Raw genomic sequence first — 27,209 nt, 5'->3', positions numbered from 1 at the left:
AACCTAAAATAGCAAAAGGCATACTAGACCATAAGACCAATAATGTGTCTATGAAGTTTCATGGAAATATCTCTGCTGGTTTTAGAGTTATGCTCCGGAAACCATTCTTAACAAAAATCTGCCATTTCAGCAAACAGAAAAAAGTACAAAAAGTGAAAACCTTAAAATAGCAAAAGGCACTACTAGACCATAAGACCAATGTGTCTATGAAGTTCATGGAAATATCTCTTCTGGTTTTAGAGTTATGCTCCGGAAAAACCTGTACAAAAATATGATATTTTCAAAATGTTCCAAGGTTACGGAAAATGCAAAAAATGAAAACCTAAAAATAGCAAAAGGCACTACTAGACCATATGACCAATGTGTGTATGAAGTTTCGTGCAAATATCTCTACTGGTTTTAGAGTTATGCTCCGGAAACCATTCATACGGACGGACAGACGGACTGACGGAACCTATTTGTATATCCCCCGCCAACTTCATTGGGCGGGGGATAATTATTTGAATTAGTATTGAAATCAGAATGGGATCTTACAGAACCATTTCAATAAATGGTAATAAGAGTAAATTTTACAGTCATACCATCATTTATAGTGCCGATTGGTCAGTGTTAATGTAAGAAGGTTTTAGTTTCGTATTTAATTTGCTGGCTCTGCATGTGGCCATTACACTCGCTTCCATAAACATTTGCAAGTTCAAAAGTTTTTCACATACTGGAGAAACATATTTATAAGGTAATCTGTTTAATGTGACGGATTAATTACACACTTATACATCGTTTCAAGCTCCAGACTATATTCATTTAGCCATTTAGATTTGGAGATAGCTTAATTACTGATGATTCACGATCATCTTACTGAAGATTCATGATCGTAACATGAATCCGTTCATGAACACACATGCTCTCAAAACGAACTTGCAAGGAATTAAAGATAGAAATTTCAAGTGATGTTTTCCTTTTATATTGAATATATGCATTGATCATTGACTTAAAGATCCAAGTATTAAATCATAACCATATCACGACAAAATGTTACTGCACACTTTATCTAGGACCTGCTGGCCATGCCTTGTACCTGCGTATAGTGCGCACACCAACTTTTCACTTGATAATTTATGAAAAAAAGTGCGCACTATACGCGCAAAAATACGGTAATAGGATTCAATGGCCATCTCATACTGATAATTCTGACAATATTTGACTTATTTCCTATTACAAATGATCAAATAATACTCAAAAATGTGTTTTCCCTATATAAACTATAGTAAACTTAACCCCCTCCCCAGGGGGGAAACCTGAGACCCCAGGGTCATATAATTCACAATATTTGTAAAGGACCTTAGAACCTTTCTATCTATGAAGAGTATTTAATTCCACCACATCTGTGAGTGGAGAAGAAGATTTTTGAAATTTTAGTCAATTTTACCCCTTTTGGCCCCTCCCATAGCTCCCTGGGGGTGGGGACCATATAATTCACAATTTTGATTGACCTTATGCCTTAGAAGGTTTGTGCAAAATTTCATTGAAATTGCTTCAGCAGTTTTGGAGAAGAAGTCGAAAATGTAAATTGTTTACGGACATACGACGACGGACATACGACGACGGACAAAAGGCGATAAGAATAGGTCACTTGAGACTTTGTGTCAGATGACCTGAAAATAATTCAAATATATAATTTGATTCAAACAAAACGGGATGTCCTAACCCCCAGGTATCTGTAAACAAAAAATAATGCTTATCGACATGGCCACCAGAGGGCCCAAATTGACACCCATCCTTTCATAATGGACTGGTCTAGTCTTTGATTTAGAAGAGACTCAATGTGTCTTCAGGTGTGAATAAGCTAAGTCTAACTACACAAAACCTATACAGGTTATTTATCAATTATTTATCTATAGTATTTCCTTCAAAACAAAATTCACATATAACTATAATAGACAATGAACTACAGTAAGAAAACAACACTTACCCAGAGCAGAAGTAGACCATGGTTGTACAAGTCACAGGAAGTGGAAGCTTGGGGTGTCAGACCTTGCTGGGTGAAGGTCACCATTTCTATTGGCACAAAGGTCAAGCCATTCTCCGTGACATACCTTTTCCTTACACGATCCAACTATAACCAAGGACAACATGATGCTGTAAATGTTTTACCGACACACTCTACTCAAAATTTGTGTCTCAGATGCTGTTGATATCTAGACCAGAACACGATAAATTTAATCAAATATAAGTTACATGTACATGGAGATTCCTGAACTGACAGAGAAGACAAGAAAGCATTGCAGAGTTTTGCCTCTAACTAGAATGTAAGAAGTTGTAAGTCTAATGATTTCATTCCTGCTCTCATATATCATTTAAAATGAGAGGGGAAAATGTTGCAACCAGACTGGGACTAAAACCCAGGAACTCCAAACACTAGTCTGATGCTCTACCAATTGAGCTATCTGGTCACTGATGTTCAACCTTGTCCAGTTCTGCTATGCATGTAACAGATATGTTACACATTATCAAGGGAAAGTGTTCCCAATCATGACATCATCTGGGAAAAAACTCATTTCACCAATGAAGACAAACGCCTTATGCATAGAATCAAGTACTTTACATGTACTGGTTTTAAAAGTATTATAATTTTAGCGCCTTTCGAACTGGTGTCATTGCACTAATTCATTCTAAGCATCAGATTTGCTATTCTGTTCAAGACAACTATATCAAGATTAAGCCCCCTAAAAATTGGAGTTATGATTTTTGTGCATTATTAGGTCTGTTGTCCCAACGACTACCCTTTTCTTCATTATCTATAGTAACTTGTACTGTAACTTCTCATTATAGCTTGTACTTAACAATGATAGTAAAAAGCTATAAAGACAAGTACAGTACAAGTTGCTATAGAAGATGAGGACAAGTGCAGTCTTTGGGACAACAGACCTAATAACACAAAAATCACCTTAAAATAGAATCAATTTAATAATATTACTGTCTTACATCCCACATTACTTAACCTTTTACTAGAATAAAGGTGCCACATATCTTACCACTGATCTTGAGAAGTCTGGAGGGAGTAAGATGGAAGAGCCGTCAGGTTTGACACCAATATTGGATGGGTTTACCTCCCCATGAACAAAGCCTTTGCTATGTAGATGCAACAGGGCCCTAGTTATGCCATCAAATACCTTCTGTTTAGTCTACAAGGGAAATGTGATATTTCTAAGTTGTTAAATAATGAACTGGAAGAAGCTAATATAATTAAATCAACCATCAATCAATATTCCTTAATTCAAAGACAGCAGGAGCATATTTCAGGTGAAAAAAAAACGTAATTTCTGAATCTTATATACATGTTCTTATAATCATGCCTTCCAAAAGACCTAAAATATGAAGGCTCAAAAATTTAGATTTTGTTTTCAATTCATTTAAAACATCAAAATTGATGCATCCTCATATAGAAGCTTACTTTAGATGGATATCAGTCTGCCACTTTAAGCACTAGTCTGATGCCACGTTTAATAATTTTACGGCCAGACGAGTGCAAGTTGTAATGAACTAGCCTGATTGGACTAGTGGCTCTTCATCCAATTAAAATTTGGAAATACTATATTTCTCAACACACTTTGAGTGCTTTCTGTATGGGATTATTTCTGTCCAAATGCATGAATTTATGAGAATTTACTTTCTCGAATATATACAGACTGTAATATGGGTCAACAATCGTAAACAGTCCATGACTGAAGTGTTGAAGAAAAACTGCTGTATATTTAATTTGGACTAATGATATAATAGTCAGACTAGTAAAATCTTTGAGTTTACTTGTCCAAATGACCAACAGCAAAAAAAAATTAATGTCACAGACTGTGATATCACTTACCAGGTCAGACATTGGTCCTTTCCTCATCAGGTCTGGCAGCAGTTGTAACTCATCCCATTCCATTTGAATATATGCTGATCTCTCATTCTTTAAACAATAGCAACATAATATTCAGTGAAGTGATTCATGGAACCATCTACTTTAGAACAGAACTTTTTACTAAAACATTCTACCACTTCAATTGTTTTTAATCATACATTCATTGAAATTTTAAATCTTAATCAACTATGTTTGAGACAAGTGATGCCATTTCCCATATAATTTTTCAATATTGATGTCCAATTAATCATTTCCTGCTTAAACACGAGACATGCTGACAAAATTTCACTAACCTTTGAGAAGAAAATTCCATCTAGTTTCATCAGAAAATCACAATTGCTGGCAACATCGGCATAGGCAATAATATATTGGACAAACTCTTCTTTGTTGACATGATCATCATCATTGATATGGAGTTCCTAAAAGAAAGCATTTACTTTAGACCAAACAACTTGAGCAACAAATTTGATCCTAACAAGAGTAACTATTTCAAGGTCAGTTTAAACTATTTGATTTAAACTTTGAAAGCTTAACAAAAGTCAACTTCTCTTAGCTAAGGAAATGTCATAGGATACATTAAAAACAAAAGCCATATCAAACTAATGTGTGGAAATATAAAAATTTTGAAGATAACTTTTCATCCTTTAACTTAACTACAATGTAAACTGACCTGAACATAGACAGGCTTGTTTGCGAACTCGCTTGAATACATGCCAGTTCTTTGCGTCTTCTTCAGGGTATAGTGCTCAATGTCACGACCAAGTTTTACCAGCCCACCGTATCCCTATAACATATCATTCAGAAATGCAAATTAGAAAGACAAATTAGAAACACTGCAACATATTCGACCAAATAAGCATCCCCACATCCTTATAAGTGTCCTTCTACCTTGTTGGTAGCTCAATCTCATCTACCTCGATATTAAATGCAAAAGATGAAAAATTTGTAGATTTCTTGTACCAGAATTCTTTTGCAAATTGATTTATGACTTACTTTCTGCAATAATTTTGAGGAAAAGCTAGTCTCGGTTCTTTTAAGCATCCCCCTTATTTTTTCAGTCAAATACAGAATATCTAATTTGTATTCCAACAGCCCAACACTTGTGTTCATCTAAATAAAGTTGATCCATAAAGCTTTTTTCCCACATAAAACATGAAGAATAGTTTATGTTCCTTAAACATGTATATAAATTGTTGCATGTAATTAATTTCGTGCAGATTACCAGGTAACAAAGAAAGCAGACCTAAATACATGTAACATTAAGGTCATTTCATATCAAAACAATGCTCATACTTTTTGCATGCACAATACCTCTCCCATCTTCAAATTTGTCACTTCTAATTAAAATTCCTATCCATCTTCATTTTTTTCAAACGGGTTGTCCTTACAAAACCCAAAGTGATGATTTACATGCAAAACCAATTTCAACAATTTTTACATGGCAATGTAATAAATCCACTTTTACATGGCAACATATCAAGAAGTTGTGAGCAATTGTTGCTATCTTGAATTTTGGTTAAAAAAGAAACATCTTGAAAATTTGTTTTAAACCCATCTCTTGAGAAAGTCTGTGAAGTTCATAATTATTCTCACTTATTGGATGGCTTGTTTGCCAAATTGCAACATTTCAACAATAAACAAAGAGTGTTTTTTTACATCCTATAATGACTAATTGTTCTTAAATTTTCTAGGTTGTATAAGGCCAAGTCAACCCATTCTTTTTTTGCTATAATATCAATCCATCCTTATGAGTTTTTCACAAACGTACAGGCAGACAGGGAGACAGAGAAACAAACAGATTACATATTCATATGTAAATGCCCTAATTTTTAACGAAATGGAATGTTGTCCCAAAATTCAACTTATATAGAATTCGAAAGTTCTTATCAAAAACACAAAGAAACTAAAAAAAAAAAATCATCATTCAAACAAATAAACAAAAAATGGCAACTAAGAACAAAATGTCATTAAACTTAATAGCAGAAAACAAAACAAAACATCCATCTGAACTGAGCTTATTATAAACACACACCAGTTGTATATCAATGCCAATGTCTTGATGTTGCAGGCTCAACTCTGGAAAGTGTTCGTCTGCATTGACAGCTAAGCTGGCCTGATAAAGTAAGAAACACAAAAATCACACTAAACATACCTTGTTATTATTCATTTGTTGGTAACTCTCTAAGTCAATGGAGTATTACCCGTGTCAAAATAAACTTCAACGTGAGTGTGCATATGTAACATTATCTTAAACATGGGAAATAACTCTAAGGACAGGTAAGATTAGTTTTACCCGATTATGTTCTTAATAGTATTTGAAACCTTGCCCTTCATACCTGGGCAACATGACTTCATTGCAAACGACCAGTTTTAATGATATTTGATATTCCTTTCCCAATTATTGATGGTGGAAATTTTAAATTAGATATGCCAAACTGGCATTCTACAAATTAACTATCCAAAGTTTTGAAATGAATTTGATGTTGAATAATATTCACAATGTTCATCTCATGCCACAAAGAGAAATGATTTTCTCGCACTACAAGATTTCCAGAGGTGGATGTGCCTGCATTATGAGGTAGCAAGTAGAGGTAATTTTTCTATACTAAATTTAGTAGCAATAATTTCAAACTTTAATATTTTGACATGAAAAGCTACCTATAGCAAGTAATTTCAGCATGAAAGGATGATATGTATGAAATTTGAGCTTAATTCTAACCAATATTCAACAGTCAGGACTTATGCTGTGTATTATCGCGACCAAAACCCATCAAAATTTTCAACCAGATGATTTATACTCTTTCAATTAAGAAAGGCCGAAAGGAAGCCGTGATAAACTATCATATTAACACCTGTAACAAATTCATTGCTAACGAGATGGTTTAATTTGTTCCTTTCTATGAAAAGGTAGTTTTCTAAACTAAGTGGCAAAATTTTTTTAATGCTTAGTGAGAGAAAACTAAGTTTAAATGTATATTTAGTATGTTACACACGTTTGAAAGTCTACAAACCAATAAGTCATCCATGGAAATCAATTCCTTATGAAGCTTGGATTTCAGCTCAGTCACTTCTAGCTGTATCTCAGCCATCTCTTCTGCTGTGCCATCACCACTCTGTAAACCAATCAGATAGTTTATCAATGAACTACCATCATGCTGTACAACAATGTGACATCATATAGGATCTTAGTGTGTTCATTTCACATCAAACCAATCAGACAGTTTATCAATGAACTACCATCATGCTGTACAACAATGTGACATCATATAGGATCTCTGTGTGTTCATTTCACATCAAACCAATCAGACACTTTATCAATGAACCACCATCATGCTGTACAACAATGTGACATCATATAGGATCTTAGTGTGTTCATTTCACATCAAACCAGTTTATCAATGAACCACCATCATGCTGTACAACATTGTGACATCATATAGGATCTCAGTGTGTTCATTTCACATCAAACCAGTTTATCAATGAACCACCATCATGCTGTACAACATTGTGACATCATATAGGATCTTAGTGTGTTCATTTCACATCAAACCAATCAGACAGTTTATCAATGAAATACCATCATGCTGTACAACAATGTCTCATCATATAGGATCTTAGAGTGTTCATTTCACATCAAACCAATCAGACAGTTTATCAATGAACTACCATCATGCTGTACAACAATGTGACATCATATAGGATCTTAGTGTGTTCATTTCACATCAAACCAATCAGACAGTTTATCAATGAACCACCATCATGCTGTACAACAATGTGACATCATATAGGATCTTAGTGTGTTCAATTCACATCAAATTATGGAACTTTTCTTGATGTTTAAATTTTTGCTTTTGCCAACATATATCAACACCAACATAATGAAATTTTATAAATTATTTCCAACAATAAATTCAAAATGCATCATCAATGCTGTTATATTATGTAATATTTATTTTCAATGTAATAATTATTTCATTCCATCATCAGACAACAGAAAATCTGTGTTTGTTTTCACTACTTAGCAATAATTTATATCCAAGACCAAACGGTTGCGACTAATAATATGAACAAAAGAATGTAAACTAGGCTCCAATTTCTTGAACAAACTTAAGTCAAATCCGAACTTCAGTCAGAAATTTTAAAATAAGTTACATAAGGAGAAAAACTTAAGTCTTCACTTTTGTTTCGAGAAATCGGGGCAAGAACTGTTGCCAGAGTGGACGACCAAAACACCCTGCTGCACAAATTTAGTAATAACTCCATTAATAGGGGACATTGCAGAAACTTATACAGTGTACTTAACTCCCCTTTATGTCAGGGTTTTGTGAACCAAATTTTATTAAAATCTGTCAAGTAGGTTAGGAGGATTTCGCCGAACAAAGTTGTGTCTACAGAAAAACTGACGGATGGATACCGTATTTTCCGGACAATAAGTCGCACCTGTGTACAAGCCGCAGAGGCCTTTTTTACGATTTTTTCAGGTTTTGTACACGCATAAGACGCACCGTTACATAAGCCGCAACCAAAAGTTAGGCCCATGCACCCACGCAACCCTCTGTGTATATGATCGATCTCTAATGAAGTACGGTAATGCTTATCAATCGATTAGAATCAAGAAAACTGTCTGTAAACTTGTTCTGTAAATGTATAACAAATAAAACTCACAATGATGTAAATATCTTTAGCAAAATTGATTTGGTCATGTTTCTATTCGTTTGTTTACTCTGCCATTACGTAAGACTTCTTGTGTGTAAACAAACATGGCGGCCGTACGAATTCACGCTTACTCTCTCATATTTCAACATGCCGGTTAAAATACTTTCTTCAGTATGCATACGATTTTATTTTATATCTATTTTGATATATTTCGCGTATTAATTATATTGATGTGTAAAGGATTACTGTATTATCAAGACTTGCATCATTAACCTAAAATTGACTTCGTTTAGAGTTGTTCTCTGTGAACTTGCCATCCCATGATGCAATTCATCGAAGCCTTATTTTTGTAAACTTCCGGATATGATTTCGTTGTGTTTGCCGCTATAGAGATCGATTAAATGATTTTAATATCACTGTGCGATGTTTGCACTCGTAATAATGTTCTAAATTACATGTGATTTACGTGTGTGAACTCGATTGCTGATTATTTCATTGATATCACGGCGACAGGATTCCGGGAAATTCCCCTGTTGACCGACATATGTGTAACACGTGTGCAAGTTCGAGTTCATGCTTACTCTCGCTCACATTTCAGTACGCCGGTAATACTTTCTTCAGTATGCATAAGAATTTCTTTCTTGATATATTTTGTGTATTAAATGTATCTTTGTGTAAAGAGTTACTGTATCAATCGACTTCGTTTAGAGTGTTCTTCCACTGTTTGTCAACTACAGTAGATATCCCATGATGCATTTCACCGAACCGAAGCCTTATTTTTGTAAACTTCCGGATTATGACCTCGTGGTGTTTGCCGCTGCAGAGATCGATTAAATGATGTTTTGTACGACTGTTTGATGCTTTTTAACATCGCTATAATGTTTTATATTACATGTGATTCACACGTATAAACTTGACTGCTGATTATTTCATTGAAATCACAGCGACAGGATTCTTAGAAATACACATGTTGACCGTGTGTAACACGTGTGCAAGTTATATTTAGCAGTCATTCAGAAGATTGTTTTTTCCCTTTTTGCGGACATTTCTTTCACTCACATAATATTCAAATAATATATTTAACTTATTGTTTGATATTTGATGGTTTTTGACGTTTTAGTTATTATTTTCTTGGTAACAATCCTGCAGCAAATCGATAGCGAAATCAGTCCGCCATTGTGTTGTGACTGTAAACAACCACGCTTCAGTCGGCCAATTTTCCATGAATTAAACAATTTTACGATTGAACATGTATCTGGTACATTACTATTTTTATCTTTATTATATTTTCATCACATATTTTATCGTTTAAACACTTTTACAGTGATACTTTCGATGTATAACTTTACTAAACCGCTATTGTGTTGCGCTAGTAAACAAACACGTTTCAGTCGGCGGATTTTCCTTGAATTAAACAATTTTACGAATGAACATGCATCTGATACGTAATCATTTTCATCTTTAATATATTTTCAATGCATATTTTATCTTTTAAACACTTTTACAGTGATTTGTTCGATGTATAACTTTACAAAACTGGCGAGTAAAACTTACGATTTTCACATGTGAATCACGACGTAATAATGCAAAAACATCGTCAGATTTTGGTTTTCGTCCACAGATAAGTCGCACTGGTGTATGTGCCACACTCCCGATTTTCAGGGAAAAAAGTAGCGGCTTATATTCCGGAAAATACGGTAGATAACCCGATTCCAGTATAACCCCCCCCCCCCCTCCCCCACGCACCCCTCTCTTAACTTCTTTGTGGGAGGTATATTTATAGTTGTACAGGGCTTAACTATATCTGATGTCAATGATTCAGCATAAACAGACCTAACTTTGTCGCACAACTTTACCTCCTCAAGATCCTGTCTGTCAGCTTCTTTGTGACGAAGTTTAGACTTGAGGCTTCTGATTGCCTTCCTTCTGTCTGTGATGTTTTCCAGATTTGGTCTCGCCTCCAGCCATGGTTCAATAGATGACTTCAAATTTGTAAAGTCAGAAGCAACTCCTTTCAAATTTTCCAGTGTTTTCATTTCCCCTCTTAATTCTTTCAATATCGCAGCTATAATTGTGGCAACCATGTTGGCATCAGAACTATGTTCCTGAAAGAGACATACAGTGCTCCAGTTAAGTCGAGTTCATTGGTAAAATACCCAATAAAATCTATCAAATACCTCAAGAAATTGTATGAATGATTACTGATTACCCCAACAAATACTTGTATTACACAACCCAAGAGTCTGCATCAACTGTGCTATAGTTTCAGAAAGATAATTGCACAATTGCTACTGCAGTAGCATGTGATCAATTACTTTACACTGTAACCACATAACTTTTTCCAACATATCTCTTTGGGTTTACACAGAAGACAGAGTTGTAGACCTCCTTTTTCAAAAATGCGAGTACAATACACACTTCTCCAAAAATTATCGGGAGCACTGGACATAATACAAAGTGCACCTAGCTACAAGATGATTTTATATAGAACCTATCCTCTTTATTGTATAAGCCTTAATAATAATTTTTCCAACTTTGCCTAAATTTCAAGGTTTTTTCCCAGAAAACTTCTGCTAAAGATTCTTTTGGTTAGAAATGCAGTTACTGGCCTGTCGTCTTTCAGAAAATTTCACTTTAATATGCTTTTTGAGTTAAAAGCCTAAAGGCTGTCATCAAGGTTTTATTTCAACAACTACTGCAAGTAAGTATTTTCTTCAGCATAGCTTCTCTTCCAGCTATGATGCTTATATACAACACCAACTGTTTTCATATAACAGTCGAGACAAATAACTATTGTTACATTTGTCTAAACAGACAACAGATATATACCTAAACTGTAACTTACTTTTAAAAATTAATACAAACCATCAGTAGTTATATTCAGAAATTTGTTTCACCTTCAATCGCATATCAAATTGCTCACAAATTATGAGACTTACTGTATAATTACTAGTACATGTATTCGCAGCAGTTTTAAATTTGGTAAATTTGCGTGTTCCCCAAAATTCAAATTTTTTTACACCTACACCTAGCAAAATTTCCCAAGTATCATTACTTTCACTATCTCATTGGTCATGTGAATGGCTTTTAAAGGCTGAAACGGTGTTTTGCTAAAAATAAACGCACACAAATAAGTTGCAAACTGTAAATTGCTAAAATTTACACCTGTAAAATTTGACAACACAGTAATGTCAGTTAATCAAAATTTCAAGAAATTTTTACTTTTGCCAGTACACCCTAAGAAAGAGCTTACAAGATCAGTGATGACGAGCTCCTGTTGTAACGCCTGGCTATAGGATCTCAGGAGATTATCCAAATCAACCACAGAGTTGGTATCCTCTATTGGCATTTCCAATGACATCAGCTGCAGAATAAAAATGAAGTAAATGTGTTAATGAGACATATATATACATGATTAAACATCAGTTATTGTTCAAATAATGGGTATGGTTTATGCTCTGTCAGTGGTGGAGCATCTTTAACTTCATATTATCACCCACGGCAACGCAAGGACATATCCTCTAAATTAATACCGTATTTTCCGGACAATAAGTCGCACCTGTGTACAAGCCGCAGAGGCCTTTTTTACGATTTTTTCAGGTTTTGTACACGCATAAGACGCACCGTTACATAAGCCGCAACCAAAAGTTAGGCCCATGCACCCACGCAACCCTCTGTGTATACGATCGATCTCTAATGAAGTACGGTAATGCTTATCAATCGATTAGAATCACGAAAACTGTCTGTAAACTTGTTCTGTAAATGTATAACAAATAAAACTCACAATGATGTAAATATCTTTAGCAAAATTGATTTGGTCATGTTTCTATTCGTTGTTTACTCTGCCATTACGTAAGACTTCTTGTGCGTAAACAAACATGGCGGCCGTACGAATTCACGCTTACTCTCTCATATTTCAACATGCCGGTTAAAATACTTTCTTCAGTATGCATACGATTTTATTTTATATCTATTTTGATATATTTCGCGTATTAATTATATTGATGTGTAAAGGATTACTGTATTATCAAGACTTGCATCATTAACCTAAAATTGACTTCGTTTAGAGTGTTCTCTGTCAACTTGCCATCCCATGATGCAATTCACCGAAGCCTTATTTTTGTAAACTTCCGGATATGATTTCGTGGTGTTTGCCGCTATAGAGATCGATTAAATGATTTTAATATCACTGTGCGATGTTTGCACTCGTAATAATGTTCTAAATTACATGTGATTTACGTGTGTGAACTCGATTGCTGATTATTTCATTGATATCACGGCGACAGGATTCCGGGAAATTCCCCTGTTGACCGACATATGTGTAACACGTGTGCAAGTTCGAGTTCATGCTTACTCTCGCTCATATTTCAGTACGCCGGTAATACTTTCTTCAGTATGCATAAAATTTCTTTCTTGATATATTTTGTGTATTAAATGTATCTTTATGTAAAGAGGTACTGTATCAATCGACTTCGTTTAGAGTGTTCTTCCACTGTTTGTCAACTACAGCAGATATCCCATGATGCATTTCACCGAAGCCTTATTTTTGTAAACTTCCGGATTATGACCTCGTGGTGTTTGCCGCTGCAGAGATCGATTAAATGATGTTTTGTACGACTGTTTGATAATTCACACGTATAAACTTGACTGCCGATTATTTCATTGAAATCACAGCGACAGGATTCTTAGAAATACACATGTTGACCGTGTGTAACACGTGTGCAAGTTATATTTAGCAGTCATTCAGAAGATTGTTTTTTCCCTTTTTGCGGACATTTCTTTCACTCACATAATATTCAAATAATATATTTAACTTATTGTTTGATATTTGATGGTTTTTGACGTTTTAGTTAATATTTTCTTGGTAACAATCCTGCAGCAAATCGATAGCGAAATCAGTCCGCCATTGTGTTGTGACTGTAAACAACCACGCTTCAGTCGGCCGATTTTCCATGAATTAAACAATTTTACGATTGAACATGTATCTGGTACGTTATTATTTTTATCTTTATTATATTTTCATCACATATTTTATCGTTTAAACACTTTTACAGTGATTTGTTCGATGTATAACTTTACAAAACTGGCGAGTAAAACTTGCGATTTTCACATGTGAATCACGACGTAATAATGCAAAAACATCGTCAGATTTTGGTTTTCGTCCACAGATAAGTCGCACTGGTGTATATGCCGCACTCCCGATTTTCAGGGAAAAAAGTAGCGGCTTATATTCCGGAAAATACGGTACAAGAGGCCCAAAGGGCCTTAACAGTTATCGGACTACCTTGGCAATAGTAAAATTAATAATATAAGGTGTCACTTTGTCAGGACCATCATTTTCAATTTCTTTCAACAAATTTTATTTCAAACAAGAGGCCCAAGGGCCTTAACATATAGGAAATTAATTAGATATAGTGTCATGGTAGCCATCTTCGATTTGGGATCAACCAGAGATGTAACAATACTTTGTCGGGACCATGTCAGGATCATTTCATGCAGGTTTTAGCCAGAACTTGAGAAGAAGTTCAAAATGTGTTTTCAAGATGGCAGCTGTGGCAGCCATCTTGGAATTCGGATCGACCCGAAAAATAACAACACTTTGTCGGGACCATATCAGGATCATTTCAGGCAAGTTTCAGCCAAATTGCACTGGTAGAACTTGAGAAGAAGTTCAAAATGTGTTTTCAAGATGGCAGCTGTGGCGGCCATCTTGGATTTCAGATCGACCTGAAAAATAACAACACTCTGTCGGGACCATGTCAGGAACATTTCGTGCAAGTTTCAGCCAAATTGCACGGGTAGAATTTGAGAAGAAATTCAAAATGTGCTTTAATGATGGCGGCTGTGGCAGCCATCTTGGATTTTGGATCGACCCAAAAAATAACAACACTTTGTCGGGTTCATGTCAGGATCATTTCATACAAGTTTCAGCCAAATCGCACCTGTAGAACTTGAGAAGAAGTTCAAAATGTGTTTTCAAGATGGCGGCCATCTTGGATTTCGGATTGACCCGAAAAATAACAACACTTTGTCGGGACCATATGAAGATCATTTCATGTAAGTTTCAGCTAAATCGCATTAATAGAACTTGAGAAGAAGTTCAAAATGTGAAAAGTTAACGCACGGCGCAGGGCGCATGACGGACGAAACATGACAACTATAGGTCATCCTGACCCTTCGGGTCAGATGACCTAAAAATACATTTCAAGTTTTGTCACACTACTGTTCTACTGCAAGGGGCATGAGACAGGTCAAAGACACTAATAAAACTTACTCCTAACAGTCGGTTTAAGAATAACGTCACACCATTCTGACAGGCATCGCAATTCTCTCGTACCAAACGAAACTCCTCCTCCTTCCTCATCTATCAACAGAGCAACAAAGTACATAAAAGTCTGTATCTAAACACTTACATAATTATCATCTGAACATTTCATACATTCAATCCTTGGATAATTGTGTAGGAAATCAAAAGCTATGAACAGAAAACAAAATGTTGTTAAGTTGCTTAGCAAACTTAATTATTTTTACAACACATACCTTCCAATCTTTGAAACCAAAAGCAAGGTCTTCGAGGAGAGGACAACCATGAACATTGTAGCCTATAAACATCTTGTAGTCCTTCATTACTTTCTCCTCTGTGTCCTAGTGAATAAGAATATTCCACTCATTTTAAACATATTATATGCCGTAATATGATAACTAAGCACATTTAAATTATGTTTGTCAAAAGCATGTCATATCTTATCTTTTTCTGCATACAGCAGGAGGAAATTTTACTCTCCCATACTTGACAGGGATATCCTGAAGTTGCTAGGGAAAAGAAAACTCTACCGGGGTAGGGAAAAGACACCTCACACTCGCTAGACAATAATGTGACGTCATCATTACATGCGGTGTCTATTGTGGACAACGTCACTAATTTTGATGCATTTCGACATTTCTATGATAGCGGCCCTTTGGAAATGTTTCTATATAACTTATTTTCATCATGTTTCGTTTAAGTATGGGAGAAAAAGAATAAAACATGGGTCTGTCAGGTGGATGGGGATATCTCAACCCTTGTGAAAGATTTTGACCATCAACCAAAATCTTTCACTCAGGTTGAGATATCCCTGTCCACCTGACAGACCCATGTAAGGTTCTATTAATCAACATGTATATATATACAATCAGTACCAGTTGATGCACTGATCAGAAAGGAAATGAGTAAACTTGTTCTTTTGATGTCATGAGAAAATATCAAACCTTAAGTGCTTGGTATCTAGTATCAAGTGGCATTCTTGTCAACTCATCTATGCATTCCTGTAACTTGCCATGCAAATCTCTCCGGGCATTATCTCTCTCTAGGATTAGATTTGTTAACTCCTCCTGTCTCAACAGAATGAAAACTACAGAACTCAACAAGACAGAATCTCCATCATCCATAATTGGACATGTGATGGCAACTTTGAAAAAGAAGAAATATATTGATAAGATATTTTTTAGAACAAGAGATCCCCGAGGGATCTTGGCGCCCACCAAAGAATGATCTATGTCTGACAATGAGAAAATGGATCTTTTCTCTACTTTTTAAACTTTTTTAAACATATACTACACATAAAATTTGAGACAGATTGCTTCAGTACTTTCTGAGAAATAGCAGTAACAAACTTCAACTATCAAAATCCAAGATGGTTCCTTGGCGGTCATCTTGTTGATGATCGGTCCCAAATCGCAATATGCATATCTAGGGCCCTAGGGGAACCTACATGTGAAATTTGAGAATGATCCATTCAATACTTTCTGAGAAATAGCGATAACAAACTTTAAATATCAAAATCCAAGATGGCTTCCTGGCGGCCATCTTGTTGACCGGTCGGTCCCAAAACGCAATATGCACAACTAGGGCCCTAGGGAAACCAACATATGAAATTTGAGACAGATCCCTTCAGTATTTTCTGAGAAATAGCGATAACAATCTTTAAATATCAAAATCCAAGATAGCTTCCTGGAGGCCATCTTGTTGACTGATCGGTCCCAAAACGCAATATGCATAACTAGGGCCCTAGGGGAACGGGAACCTACATATGAAATTTGAGACAGATCCCTTCAGTATTTTCTGAGAAATAGCGATAACAATCTTTAAATATCAAAATCCAAGATGGCTTCCTGGCGGCCATCTTGTTGACTGATCGGTCCCAAAACGCAATATGCATAACTAGGGCCCTAGGGGAACCTACATATGAAATTTGAGACAGATCCCTTCAGTACTTTCTGAGAAATAGCGATAACACACTTTAACTATCAAAATCCAAGATGGCTGCCTGGCGGCCATCTTGTTGACCGATCGGTCCCAAAAAGCAATATGCACAACTAGGGCCCTAGGGGAACCTACATGTGAAATTGGAGACAGATCCCTTTCTGAGAAATAGCAATAACAAGAATTGTTAACGGACGGATGGACGGACAGATGGACGTACAACGGACCACGGACAAAAAGCGATTTGAATAGCCCATCATCTGATGATGGTGGGCTAAAAAGAAAGTTTAGCTGATGATTGAAACAGTGGAATGAATATGTTATATTACATTCAATATGATTATTTGTTTCTTTTGAAATATCTTCGTCATAAGCTCCAGACTGGAAGAGCTGAAATTTTCATTAGCCTGAACTGAAAATTTGGACACCACAGGCGTTTTGATTGCGATATAAAACCAGAAGTTACATACATGATTGCTGGAGCAGATAATTTCCTTCTGAGCAGCTTTGTAGGTGGACATAGTGGACATGACAGCCTGGAGAGTATGGACAGATGAGTTCTGGACTTTCTCACTGGACAGTGCTAGGGCCATAGCCTCCTCAAGGCCACTGGATCGTCCTGTTGGAAACTGTACCCTGGTGATCAAAACAAGATGCTTGAAACATCAATTTAATTTCAAGAATTTGTAGAAAACAATTCTTGTATGGGTAGTAAAGGTACAATTTGCAGTGATGGGAAGTTCTTAACTCAGCTGTTTGTAATCCATTAAAGCTTGTAACACTAAATACAAGTTGCTCCTTGGTCATCATTATACTTTTAAAAGCATTTTCTTCGGCTTTCATCTTAAACATTAATATTGTTTCAAGATATGATATCAAAAAGATTAAATATTGATGCAGTTTCACAAGTTTCTATAGAAGTAGATTTGAAGTGTCTATAATTACACATTAAGATAATAGATTTTCTATATCATCACTCAAGAGGAAAAGTTACACTCACCGGAGTCTTTTCACCTTGTCAGCTAGATCCACAACACTTTGTAGCTGCAACCAGTAGTAAATATAAATCTAACTCTCATATAAGTAATCATGAGCAAATATTTAAAAATAAACTGCAAAAATCAACAATATACTTTGATCACAAGAAATTTCAAAACTAGCTCTTTCATAACTCAAATACATCAGGCTTACCATAATGAGTATAAATAATTTGGTGTACATTGGTCTGTAAATCAGTGAGGTTTGTTTCATTTTATGTCCCATTAACAGCCAATGTCATTTAAAGGTTGTGTCAGGTCTATGCATGGTACAAAATCAATAACAGTGATCATCAGAAACACCTACCTGCACTTTGCTTATCATCGAAGGTCAAAAACACCTACCTGCAATTTGCTTGTCATCAAAAACATCTACGTGTATCTGCACATTGCTTGTTGTTAGAAACACCTAAACACCTACCTGCACTTTGCTTAAGATCAGAAATGCCTACCTGTGCCTTGCTTGTCATCAGAAACACTTACCTGCACTTTGCTTGTCGTCAGAAACACCTACCTGCACATTTCTTGTCATGTCAACAGAAACACCAACCTGCACCTTGTTTGTCATCAGAAACACTTACCTGCACCTTGCATGTCATCAGAAACACGTACCTGCACTTTGTTTGCTGTCAACTGTTGCAGCTGTAGATCCCTCTTTGCTACCTCACCGCGTAATTTATCAACCTCTCGTTTTTTCTTGTTCAGTTCATTTTTCAAATGCTCTTCATTTCCACTACTGCTATAAAAGACAATATTACTATTAGAATTCTACTCTGCACATTCTTTTTGTATGTTTTTTTCCACACAAAATGTCTTCACTTTTCTTCCTTATCTCAATATCAACTGTTTATAAATTATACTTCCATGATGGGCTTCTAATAAAATGAGACTAAAATCATTCTTCCTTATCTTTGCTGTTAGTGCAAAGCTATGAAACATCATTCTCCAAATATTTAAAAGTTTATCAAAAATTTTAAGAATTTAATCACAAAGGAAAAGAGGTAGTTGAAACAGTTTACTTGTTTTGTTTTTCTAGTTTCCACTAGCCAAATTCCTGTAAATACCTCTGTTGGAGTTGTCTGCCTTGCTGGAAGGGGCTACTTGTGGCTGTGTCTGTACCTGCAGCATACCCAGCACCCCCGAGGACGAATGGTCCCGCATCACCACTAGCAAATCTGTTATACCTCAGAGACGATGTTCCTGCTAGAGGATCACCACTACCGAACAGCTGGTTACCTCCTACAAATGGTTACAAGACATTAATTTATTAATTACATTATGATCCTGGAGTGTTTCCTGCAAACATTCAAATATTTAGCACTCATTTGAGTATTGAACAAGAGGCCCATGGGCCTTAACGGTCACCTGAGTTAGAATATATAATGAAACAAATTAAAGACATATAAACACTATATGCTGGGCCTTGAAGTTGGTCAGTGATTTATAAATTTGACCTTTTTAGACTATGAAGAGTATTTACTTCCATCAAACCTGTGAACTTAGAGGTATTTTTGAAATTTTAATCAATTTGACCCTGTTTGGTCCTGCCCCTCTGGTCCCCCAGGGGGTCATCGAGGACGGATATGGATGTTAAAATGCTATATCTTCGGCTAATAATTCTAATCAAGTTTGACTAATTTCCTACGAAAATTGGGCAAATAATGTTCACAAATATGTTTTTCCTATATAAACTAAAGTAAACTTGACCCCTCCCCAGGGGGTAACGTGAGACCCCAAGATCATATAATTCACAGTTTTTATAAAACACCTGAAGACCTTTCCATCTATAATTATTTGATTCTACTATATCCAGAATTTTAGAAGATTTTTGAAGTTTTAGCCTATTTGACCCTTTTTTAGCCCCCCCCCCCTGCCCCCAGGGGGTCGGCCAGGACCAATGTGGATATGATATTAAAATACTATCTCAGGCTAATAATTCTAACCAAGTTTGACTCATTTCCTATGAAAATTGAGCAAAACATGCTCATTAATGTGTTTTTCCTATATAAACTATAGTAAACTTGACTCCCTCCCCAAGGGGAAACAGGAGACCCCAGGGTCATATAATTTACAATTTTTATTAACAAACTTTAAGACCTTTTCATATCTATAAAGTGTATTTGATTATACCATTTCCAGAATTTTAAAAAAATATTTTTGAAGTTTTAGCCTATTTGACCTTTTTTGGCCCCGCCCCTCTGCCCCCAGGGGGTCGGCCTGGACCAATATGGATATGATATTAAAATGCTATCTCAGGCTAATAATTCTAACCAAGTTTGACTCGTTTCCAATGAAAATTGAGCAAAAAATGCTCATAAATGTGTTTTCCCTATATAAACTATAGTAAACTTGACCCCCCCCCCCAGGGGGAAACGTGAGACCCCAGGGTCATATAATTCACAATTTTTGTAAAGGACCTTAAGACCTTTCCATTTATGAAAAGTATTTGATTCTACCATATCCAGAATCTCAGAAGAAGATTTTTGAAGTTTTAGCCTATTTGACCCCTTTTGACCCCGCCTCTAAGGCCCCTGGGGGTCAGTTATAGAAAATTTGTTAATAGGATTAAATGGCCATCTCATACTGATAATTCTGACAACATTTGACTCATTTCCTATTACAAATGACCAAATAATGCGCAAAAATGTGTTTTCTCAATATAAAATATAGTAAACTTAACCCCCTCCCCAGGAGGAAACTAGAGACCCCAGGGTCATATAATTCACAATTTTTGTAAAGGACCTTAAGACCTTTCTATCTATGAAGAGTATTTGATTCTACCACATCTGTGAGTAGAGAAGAAGATTTTTGAAATTTTACTCAATTTTACCCCTTTTGGCCCCTCCCACAGCCCCCTGGAGGGTGGGGACCATATAATTCACAATTTTGATTGGCCTTATGCCTTAGAAGGTTTGTGCAAAATTTCATTGAAATTGCTTCAGCAGTTTTGGAGAAGAAGTCGAAAATGTAAATTGTTTACGGACATACGACGGACGACGGACGACGCACGACACACGAAGCACGACGACGGACAAAAGGCGATTAGAATAGGTCACTTGAGACTTCGTCTCAGGTGACCTAAAAAGCATTGATTTTATTAGGAAAGGGAGAAAATCTCTCAACTAATATGAGAAAACCTTCCTCTTAGTGTTTAAAATAGAAATTTTATGAAATTTCAGATCACATCGGACACAGCTTGTTTCTCATAAATATTGTTTGATATGAGGAAATCCTTTGAAAAGAGAAAGACATATCAACTCTTTTAGGAACATGTATTACAACTTCCAAGAAACAGAAAAAGTCAGATTTCAGTGGACATCTGTTAATTTCTAAACACTTTTCCCATTTTACTCTCAGTATGATCCATGACCATTATTCATGACAAATGATCATAAAAACTAACTGTTGATGTACCTAATTCTGAGGCTTCTGTCATTGTTCTGTTGGCTGGAGGACGTTTAGTAGCATAGCCCTCCTCTATCATCATGTCGTTGATACTCTGGCCATCCACGTAGATCAAGGCATAGTGGCCATTTCCGTCTCCAAGCTTCCTGGTGCGGACAGCTTCTATCACTTTACCTTCTGTTAACTTCCTCAGCAGTGAAATTCCCTGAAAAGTAGCAGTGGGTATTGTAAGTGTTTTCTATTGCAACTTTTTAAGTCATACACAACTGACAAGTTGAATAACCCACCGAGAAAGTTAACTCAGTTTACAATAGAAATTTATCTTCATATCTTCCCAAAATTTCACAAGTTGTAGAATGTTGTTCTATATATTTTGATATTCAATTGTTTTATAGCAACCGATTGTAACATGGAAGATATCGCAATATATTTAATTTGTTATATCAAAGCTCCAATTTAATTAAAATTAGACTTGTAATTCCTCTTCGCTACGATGCTCTAATACAAGATCTAACAAGTCCCCATTCTAGGTCACCTCAGCATGACCCATGGCCTTGAATCGCAACATCTCGAGACATACTGTTAGCCGTTTATATTTCCAAATGAATCAACCACACAGAAACACTAATTGGCAAACCACAAGGCTCATGCTGAGCTGACCTGAACAGGAGTTGTTAGATCTTGTGTTGGAGCGTAACAAAGAGTATCGTAATTATTTAAATTAAATTGATCAATGCTCCATCCTTCGGAAAAACCTATTATGATTCTCACCAAACTATAACGTATCCAGTAACTTTTAATGCTGCTGGTCATGGTTTATGTACAACAAATATTACAACTAATCAATGTTAACAGTACTTACATTAACGTCGTTGAACTTGTTAGCTTTGGTATTGTGCAACACAAACTTGGTGGCCAGTGGTTTGTTTGAAGCCAGAGTCTGCGGGATCTCTACTAAGCTATTGACAGAAATCTCCTCACTGTTTCCATAATCTATATACTGTACTTTTACCTGAAAATAGCAATTCACATCAAAACATCAAAATTATCAAAATTACTTAAAGGGACAATTCAGTGAGGCTAATTCGTTACATAACTACAAAGCAAAATATGACATAAATGTATTGTTCTTCATTTCTTATGAAACATATGACAAGAAATAGTGACAAAGTCCAAAGCATTGTTAAGTATTTTGATTAATACCATTGAAATTCCAAATCGTTGATCAATACAATTAAGCAGGTACAACATGTATGGTGTACCCTTACCTGAGTCAAAGTCACCCACGTTAAACAAATTCAATACTTAACCACTGAGGACTTGATGAAATTATTGTGAGACAAGAGCATGCATCTAATAATGTTAAACAACTGTAAGAGCGTTTTGAGTAGTTCTAGACAAAAAATTCTTTACCACACATGCAAGGGTCAAGGTTCGGCATACAAGGCTATATGTAATGGCGATTGAACATTTCATATACCGTATTTTCCCTAATGAGGGCGCCGGGTGCGGGTACATGACCAAGGGGGGCGCCGTTATTTGAGACCATTTTTAGAGGGTTTTTTCTGAAACAGACTTTAGTCATCTTGCTTTTAGTTTCATATTTTTCTGAAACTTACTGTAACCAACTTACGTTTTGAAGTCAAGTAAGTATGAAAAATTACATAATTATGAAGAAGTGTATGCACCAGAAGTATTAAACATTGGTTAAATATGTCTGTTTCGCAGAATTTTGGCATTTCATGCTAGCCTGTTTGTTTACCATGCGATGTTTCTATGTGTAAACACTTGGCAAAGATGTCCTAAGTTGTCCAAAGCAATACATTTAGTGCTTATACAAGCTGGTCGGATATCTGTTAAGCATCAGATTGATGTGAAACAGTATTTTTTTAGCGTCTGCAAAGACAAATCGTCACAATCTGGCACAAAAATTGTATGGAATTAGTTGTTGTTTTTCAGCAAAAAACTTGGGGGTGCCCTTATTAGAGGAGGCGCTCTTAATAGGGAAAATACAGTACATTTGACTACAATGGGCTATTCTGACATATCACAGTTAATCCAACTAATCTAATTTCCATAAGAACTGATTTGTTTCCGAAATATGTGCAAGTTTTAATGTACTCTTAGACCGAATTGACCCTTTTACGCAATGAATTTTCATAACCATCAATACTAGGGCTGCCGCAATACGGCAGAAGCGTACCACGATATATTGTGATACACAACAGCTGTATTGTGATATGTATTGCAATATTTTGACCGGAACATATGTGGTGTCTATTTTGTATATATTCCATAATAAAAACACCCTTTACATTAGACAAACATACAGTGCTATGTTATGTAGTTTTACATCGATTTCAACCGTGTTGTTGAGTAACAAAAACGTTCAAATGTGAGGTTCTTGTTTTAAAGTCTGTTTGTGAAAAAGCTAGGCTACAGACGATCGTAACCTAATAATGAAATAACTGAACATGATAGTGTCTGCAAATAGTTACACTTTTGAAACTAAATAATGAACAAATTTACGTACAATTGTCCTGGCAAAATAAGCTTACGATCGTGATTAAACTTCAAAGGGCTGATCGGCTTGCAGTGTTGTTTTGACACATGTAGGAATTCGAAAATGGCGGCGGACAATTAAGCCTGAAATAGCTGGCAAAATCCCTGCAGCCATATATTCACCGGGCCTTAAATGTGTTTAGAGAATTAGATATTCCGGTATTGTTGATTGATGGAGCGAATCAGCTTGATAATATTTCAGAAACTAGCCTGTCATATTGTTTATATTTAATGTCATGCAAATGTTTAAATCATTTGAACATATACGTTAGTTACAAACATTTGACCGACATCTGAATCGGATGAAAACGAAAGGGATACCCACATGGCTTCATATTATCGGGAAGGAAAACAACTACAACTTGCTGGTTTTATTTTAATGACAGGACATTTTAATTATATCAAATTAATGAAATTATGATACTAAGAAAATATATCGTAAACAAGAGGCCCATGGGCCTTAACGGTCACCTGAGTTTGAATATATAATGAAACAAATAATGAAACAAATTAAAGACATATAAACACAATATGCTGGGCCTTGAAGTTGGTCAGTGATTTATAAATTTGACTTTTTAGACTATGAAGAGTATTTGCTTCCATCAAACCTGTGAACTTAGAGGTATTTTTTGAAATTTTAATCATTTTGACCCTGTTTGGTCCTGCCCCTCTGGTCCCCCAGGGGGTCATCGAGGACGGATATGGATGTTAAAATGCTATATCTTAGGCTAATAATTCTAATCAAGTTTGACTAATTTCCTACGAAAATTGGGCAAATAATGTTCACAAATATGTTTTTCCTATATAAACTAAAGTAAACTTGACCCCCTCCCCAGGGGGTAACGTGAGACCCCAAGGTCATATAATTCACAACTTTAATAAAACATCTATAATTATTTGATTCTACTATATCCAGAATTTTAGAAGATTTTTGAAGTTTTAGCCTATTTGACCCTTTTTTAGCCCGCCCCTCTGCCCCCAGGGGGTCGGCCAGGACCAATGTGGATATGATATTAAAATGCTATCTCAGGCTAATAATTCTAACCAAGTTTGACTCGTTTCCAATGAAAATTGAGCAAAACATGCTCATAAATGTGTTTTCCCTATATAAACTATAGTAAACTTGAACCCCTCCCCAGGGAGGAAACGTGAGACCCCAGGGTCATTTAATTCACAATTTTTGTAAAGGACCTTAAGACCTTTCTATTTATGAAAAGTATTTGATTCTACTATTTCCAGAATTTCAGAAGAAGATTTTTGAAGTTTTATAAAGCCTATTTGACCCTTTTTTAGCCCCGGCCCTCTGCCCCCAGGGGGTCGGCCAGGACCAATGTGGATATGATATTAAATTGCTATCTCAGGCTAATAATTCTAACCAAGTTTGACTCGTTTCCAATGAAAATTGAGCAAAACATGCTCATAAATGTGTTTTCCCTATATAAACTATAGTAAACTTGACCCCCTCCCCAGGGGGGAAACGTGAGACCCCAGGGTCATATAATTCACAATTTTTGTAAAGGACCTTAAAGCGAATAGTCGGGCAAGTGACTGTAAAATCGGTAAAAATGGTATTAATATATCCGGTATAATTTCTTATGAATTAGAAAAATAAAACTTTCCGTCAAAATCGCTGTACATGCGAAGAAAATAATAAATATCTATGGGAATCCTAAAAGTCCTCCAGACCGGCTATGAGTGCAGTTCAACCTTAACGCATGCGCAACACCCACCACTCTCCGTAGTAAACAAAACATGGCTACCGTAGTTTTGAACCAAAATGTTTCCGCAAAAACAACCAACTGACTCACCTAACATGCGAAAGGAAAGGCAATGGAGCAGCGACAATCCCAACAACTGACTCGGTAAACATTACAACGCATGGACAGTGTTAATACAACTTGTTATAGTGAAGGGAACAGTTCAAACGAGCACCCGGCTCCGGACCGCTACTGTACGTACCTAGGCCTACTACCCGGTACTCCCTGCTCAGCTGATAGTGAGTGAGTCTTCGTATTTTGATCATTATGTAAATAGTCCCTAGCAGTATTTTTTCATAAATGAGTGGTCATATATGGTCACATGTTTCATACCTGTTCCCCAATCGTGTAAAACGTAACCCTGGGGTAAATAGCGGTTCTTTAGTGGGGCCTCTTTAGGGGTAATGAATGCCCTGTATATTTATAAAATGTACCGTTGTAATGCATGTACAGTTAGAATGTAACCGCTAGTGCATTATCAAGCTAAGATTTGTTTCAATTAATCTATAATATTATGCTACAGGTCAATTCATACAGTTCTGATGTATATATTTATAGATTTTTAATTTGTAAATTTTTGTTCTGTACATGTTCTGGTAGTGTTATACACATACATTGTATATAGGATTTACATTGTAGGTTAATTGGTAAAATTGTATTGTATATGTTCTGATATACACATATACATATGTACATGTAGGTTTTAGCTTGTTCTTTAGATATATTTGGAGGACACATACAGTATTATTTCTGGTCATAATAATAAATAGTGTTTGAACATGTGTATATGACAAACTTTACAGAGTTGAAATGTACTGCAGCCATGTATCATTTATAATTATTCTGAATTTTTGTTGGAACTATAGATAATGAATTTTGTATCTTTTTTGAAACAATATTTGATTCTATCAAATGCATCAGTGAAACATTCACAACTTATAAAATGTTTTCTCTAAAATAAAAAAAAACCTGTAGAATGAACCTACATTTATTCATTTATATATATTTGAAATTGATCATTTCAATTTTTGTCACATTCAACAGATATAAAAAATTGTTGGTTCTTTTTTTCAGGCACCATGCATGCATAGTGACATGAATACATAAAGTTCATCCCTTGGACCTGTATACAAGTGTATGTATACATATACATACAATTAGCATCATATGAAGACTGAAGAATGTTGATTTGATTGCTCTTGAAAGTAAACTTTTCCAATATGGACCTAGAAGATCATGAACAGAACATTTAAACAGTATTAATTTATCAAATGTTCCTTTCAACTGTAATCATTAAATAAAATTATGATGCAATACTTTTTCATTGTTCAACTTTGTAGAAATATTTGTTTATATTAGTCCTCTAGATCCAGTGGTTATAATTCTTGCATCCATATGCCTGCCCATTTGTTTGTCAGGGCTTGTGAGATAGCTTTTCAATTACTTTTAAAATATAAGGATTTTTTTTACATATAGCAATATAGATACCATTGTCTTAGGATTTCTAAATTCTACTTTACAAGAGAGTAGACTCAACATATAAATAAAACCATAAAACTAGCAAGTTATCTGAAATGTTAAAAATCTTTTTGTCTGAACCAAATTTCACATTTATTGTCTATGTGTAACTTGTACATAGACCATTTATG

General features: G+C 35.6%; 1 protein-coding gene across 3 annotated transcripts in view; it reads right to left on the bottom strand.

Annotated features, from left to right (window-relative positions):
- LOC138323301 (serine/threonine-protein kinase 31-like) overlaps positions 1 to 27,209 on the bottom strand; it is a 52,305-nt gene that overhangs the window by 16,213 nt on the left and 8,883 nt on the right. Inside the window, exons 8-25 of one of the 3 annotated variants that reach the window (XM_069267802.1) lie at positions 22,104 to 22,253; positions 21,251 to 21,446; positions 18,901 to 19,075; positions 18,449 to 18,575; positions 17,800 to 17,843; positions 17,270 to 17,435; positions 15,806 to 15,928; positions 15,098 to 15,202; positions 14,832 to 14,921; positions 11,811 to 11,921; positions 10,414 to 10,662; positions 6,913 to 7,014; positions 5,934 to 6,014; positions 4,572 to 4,685; positions 4,195 to 4,320; positions 3,863 to 3,949; positions 3,033 to 3,182; positions 1,970 to 2,113 (exon numbers count right to left, since the gene is read on the bottom strand). In XM_069267802.1, the coding sequence (XP_069123903.1) occupies positions 1,970 to 2,113; positions 3,033 to 3,182; positions 3,863 to 3,949; positions 4,195 to 4,320; positions 4,572 to 4,685; positions 5,934 to 6,014; positions 6,913 to 7,014; positions 10,414 to 10,662; positions 11,811 to 11,921; positions 14,832 to 14,921; positions 15,098 to 15,202; positions 15,806 to 15,928; positions 17,270 to 17,435; positions 17,800 to 17,843; positions 18,449 to 18,575; positions 18,901 to 19,075; positions 21,251 to 21,446; positions 22,104 to 22,253 (2,340 nt within the window). The remainder of the gene's footprint in view (positions 1 to 1,969; positions 2,114 to 3,032; positions 3,183 to 3,862; positions 3,950 to 4,194; positions 4,321 to 4,571; positions 4,686 to 5,933; positions 6,015 to 6,912; positions 7,015 to 10,413; positions 10,663 to 11,810; positions 11,922 to 14,831; positions 14,922 to 15,097; positions 15,203 to 15,805; positions 15,929 to 17,269; positions 17,436 to 17,799; positions 17,844 to 18,448; positions 18,576 to 18,900; positions 19,076 to 21,250; positions 21,447 to 22,103; positions 22,254 to 27,209) is intronic. The other 2 variants (XM_069267803.1, XM_069267804.1) reach the window with 2 other exon arrangements.

Source organism: Argopecten irradians, chromosome 5 (assembly GCF_041381155.1).
Source record: "Argopecten irradians isolate NY chromosome 5, Ai_NY, whole genome shotgun sequence".
In the NCBI taxonomy this organism is placed as follows: domain Eukaryota; kingdom Metazoa; phylum Mollusca; class Bivalvia; order Pectinida; family Pectinidae; genus Argopecten; species Argopecten irradians.
Note: the sequence above shows the minus strand (reverse complement) of the source record. Positions and strands in the feature narration are given on the sequence as shown.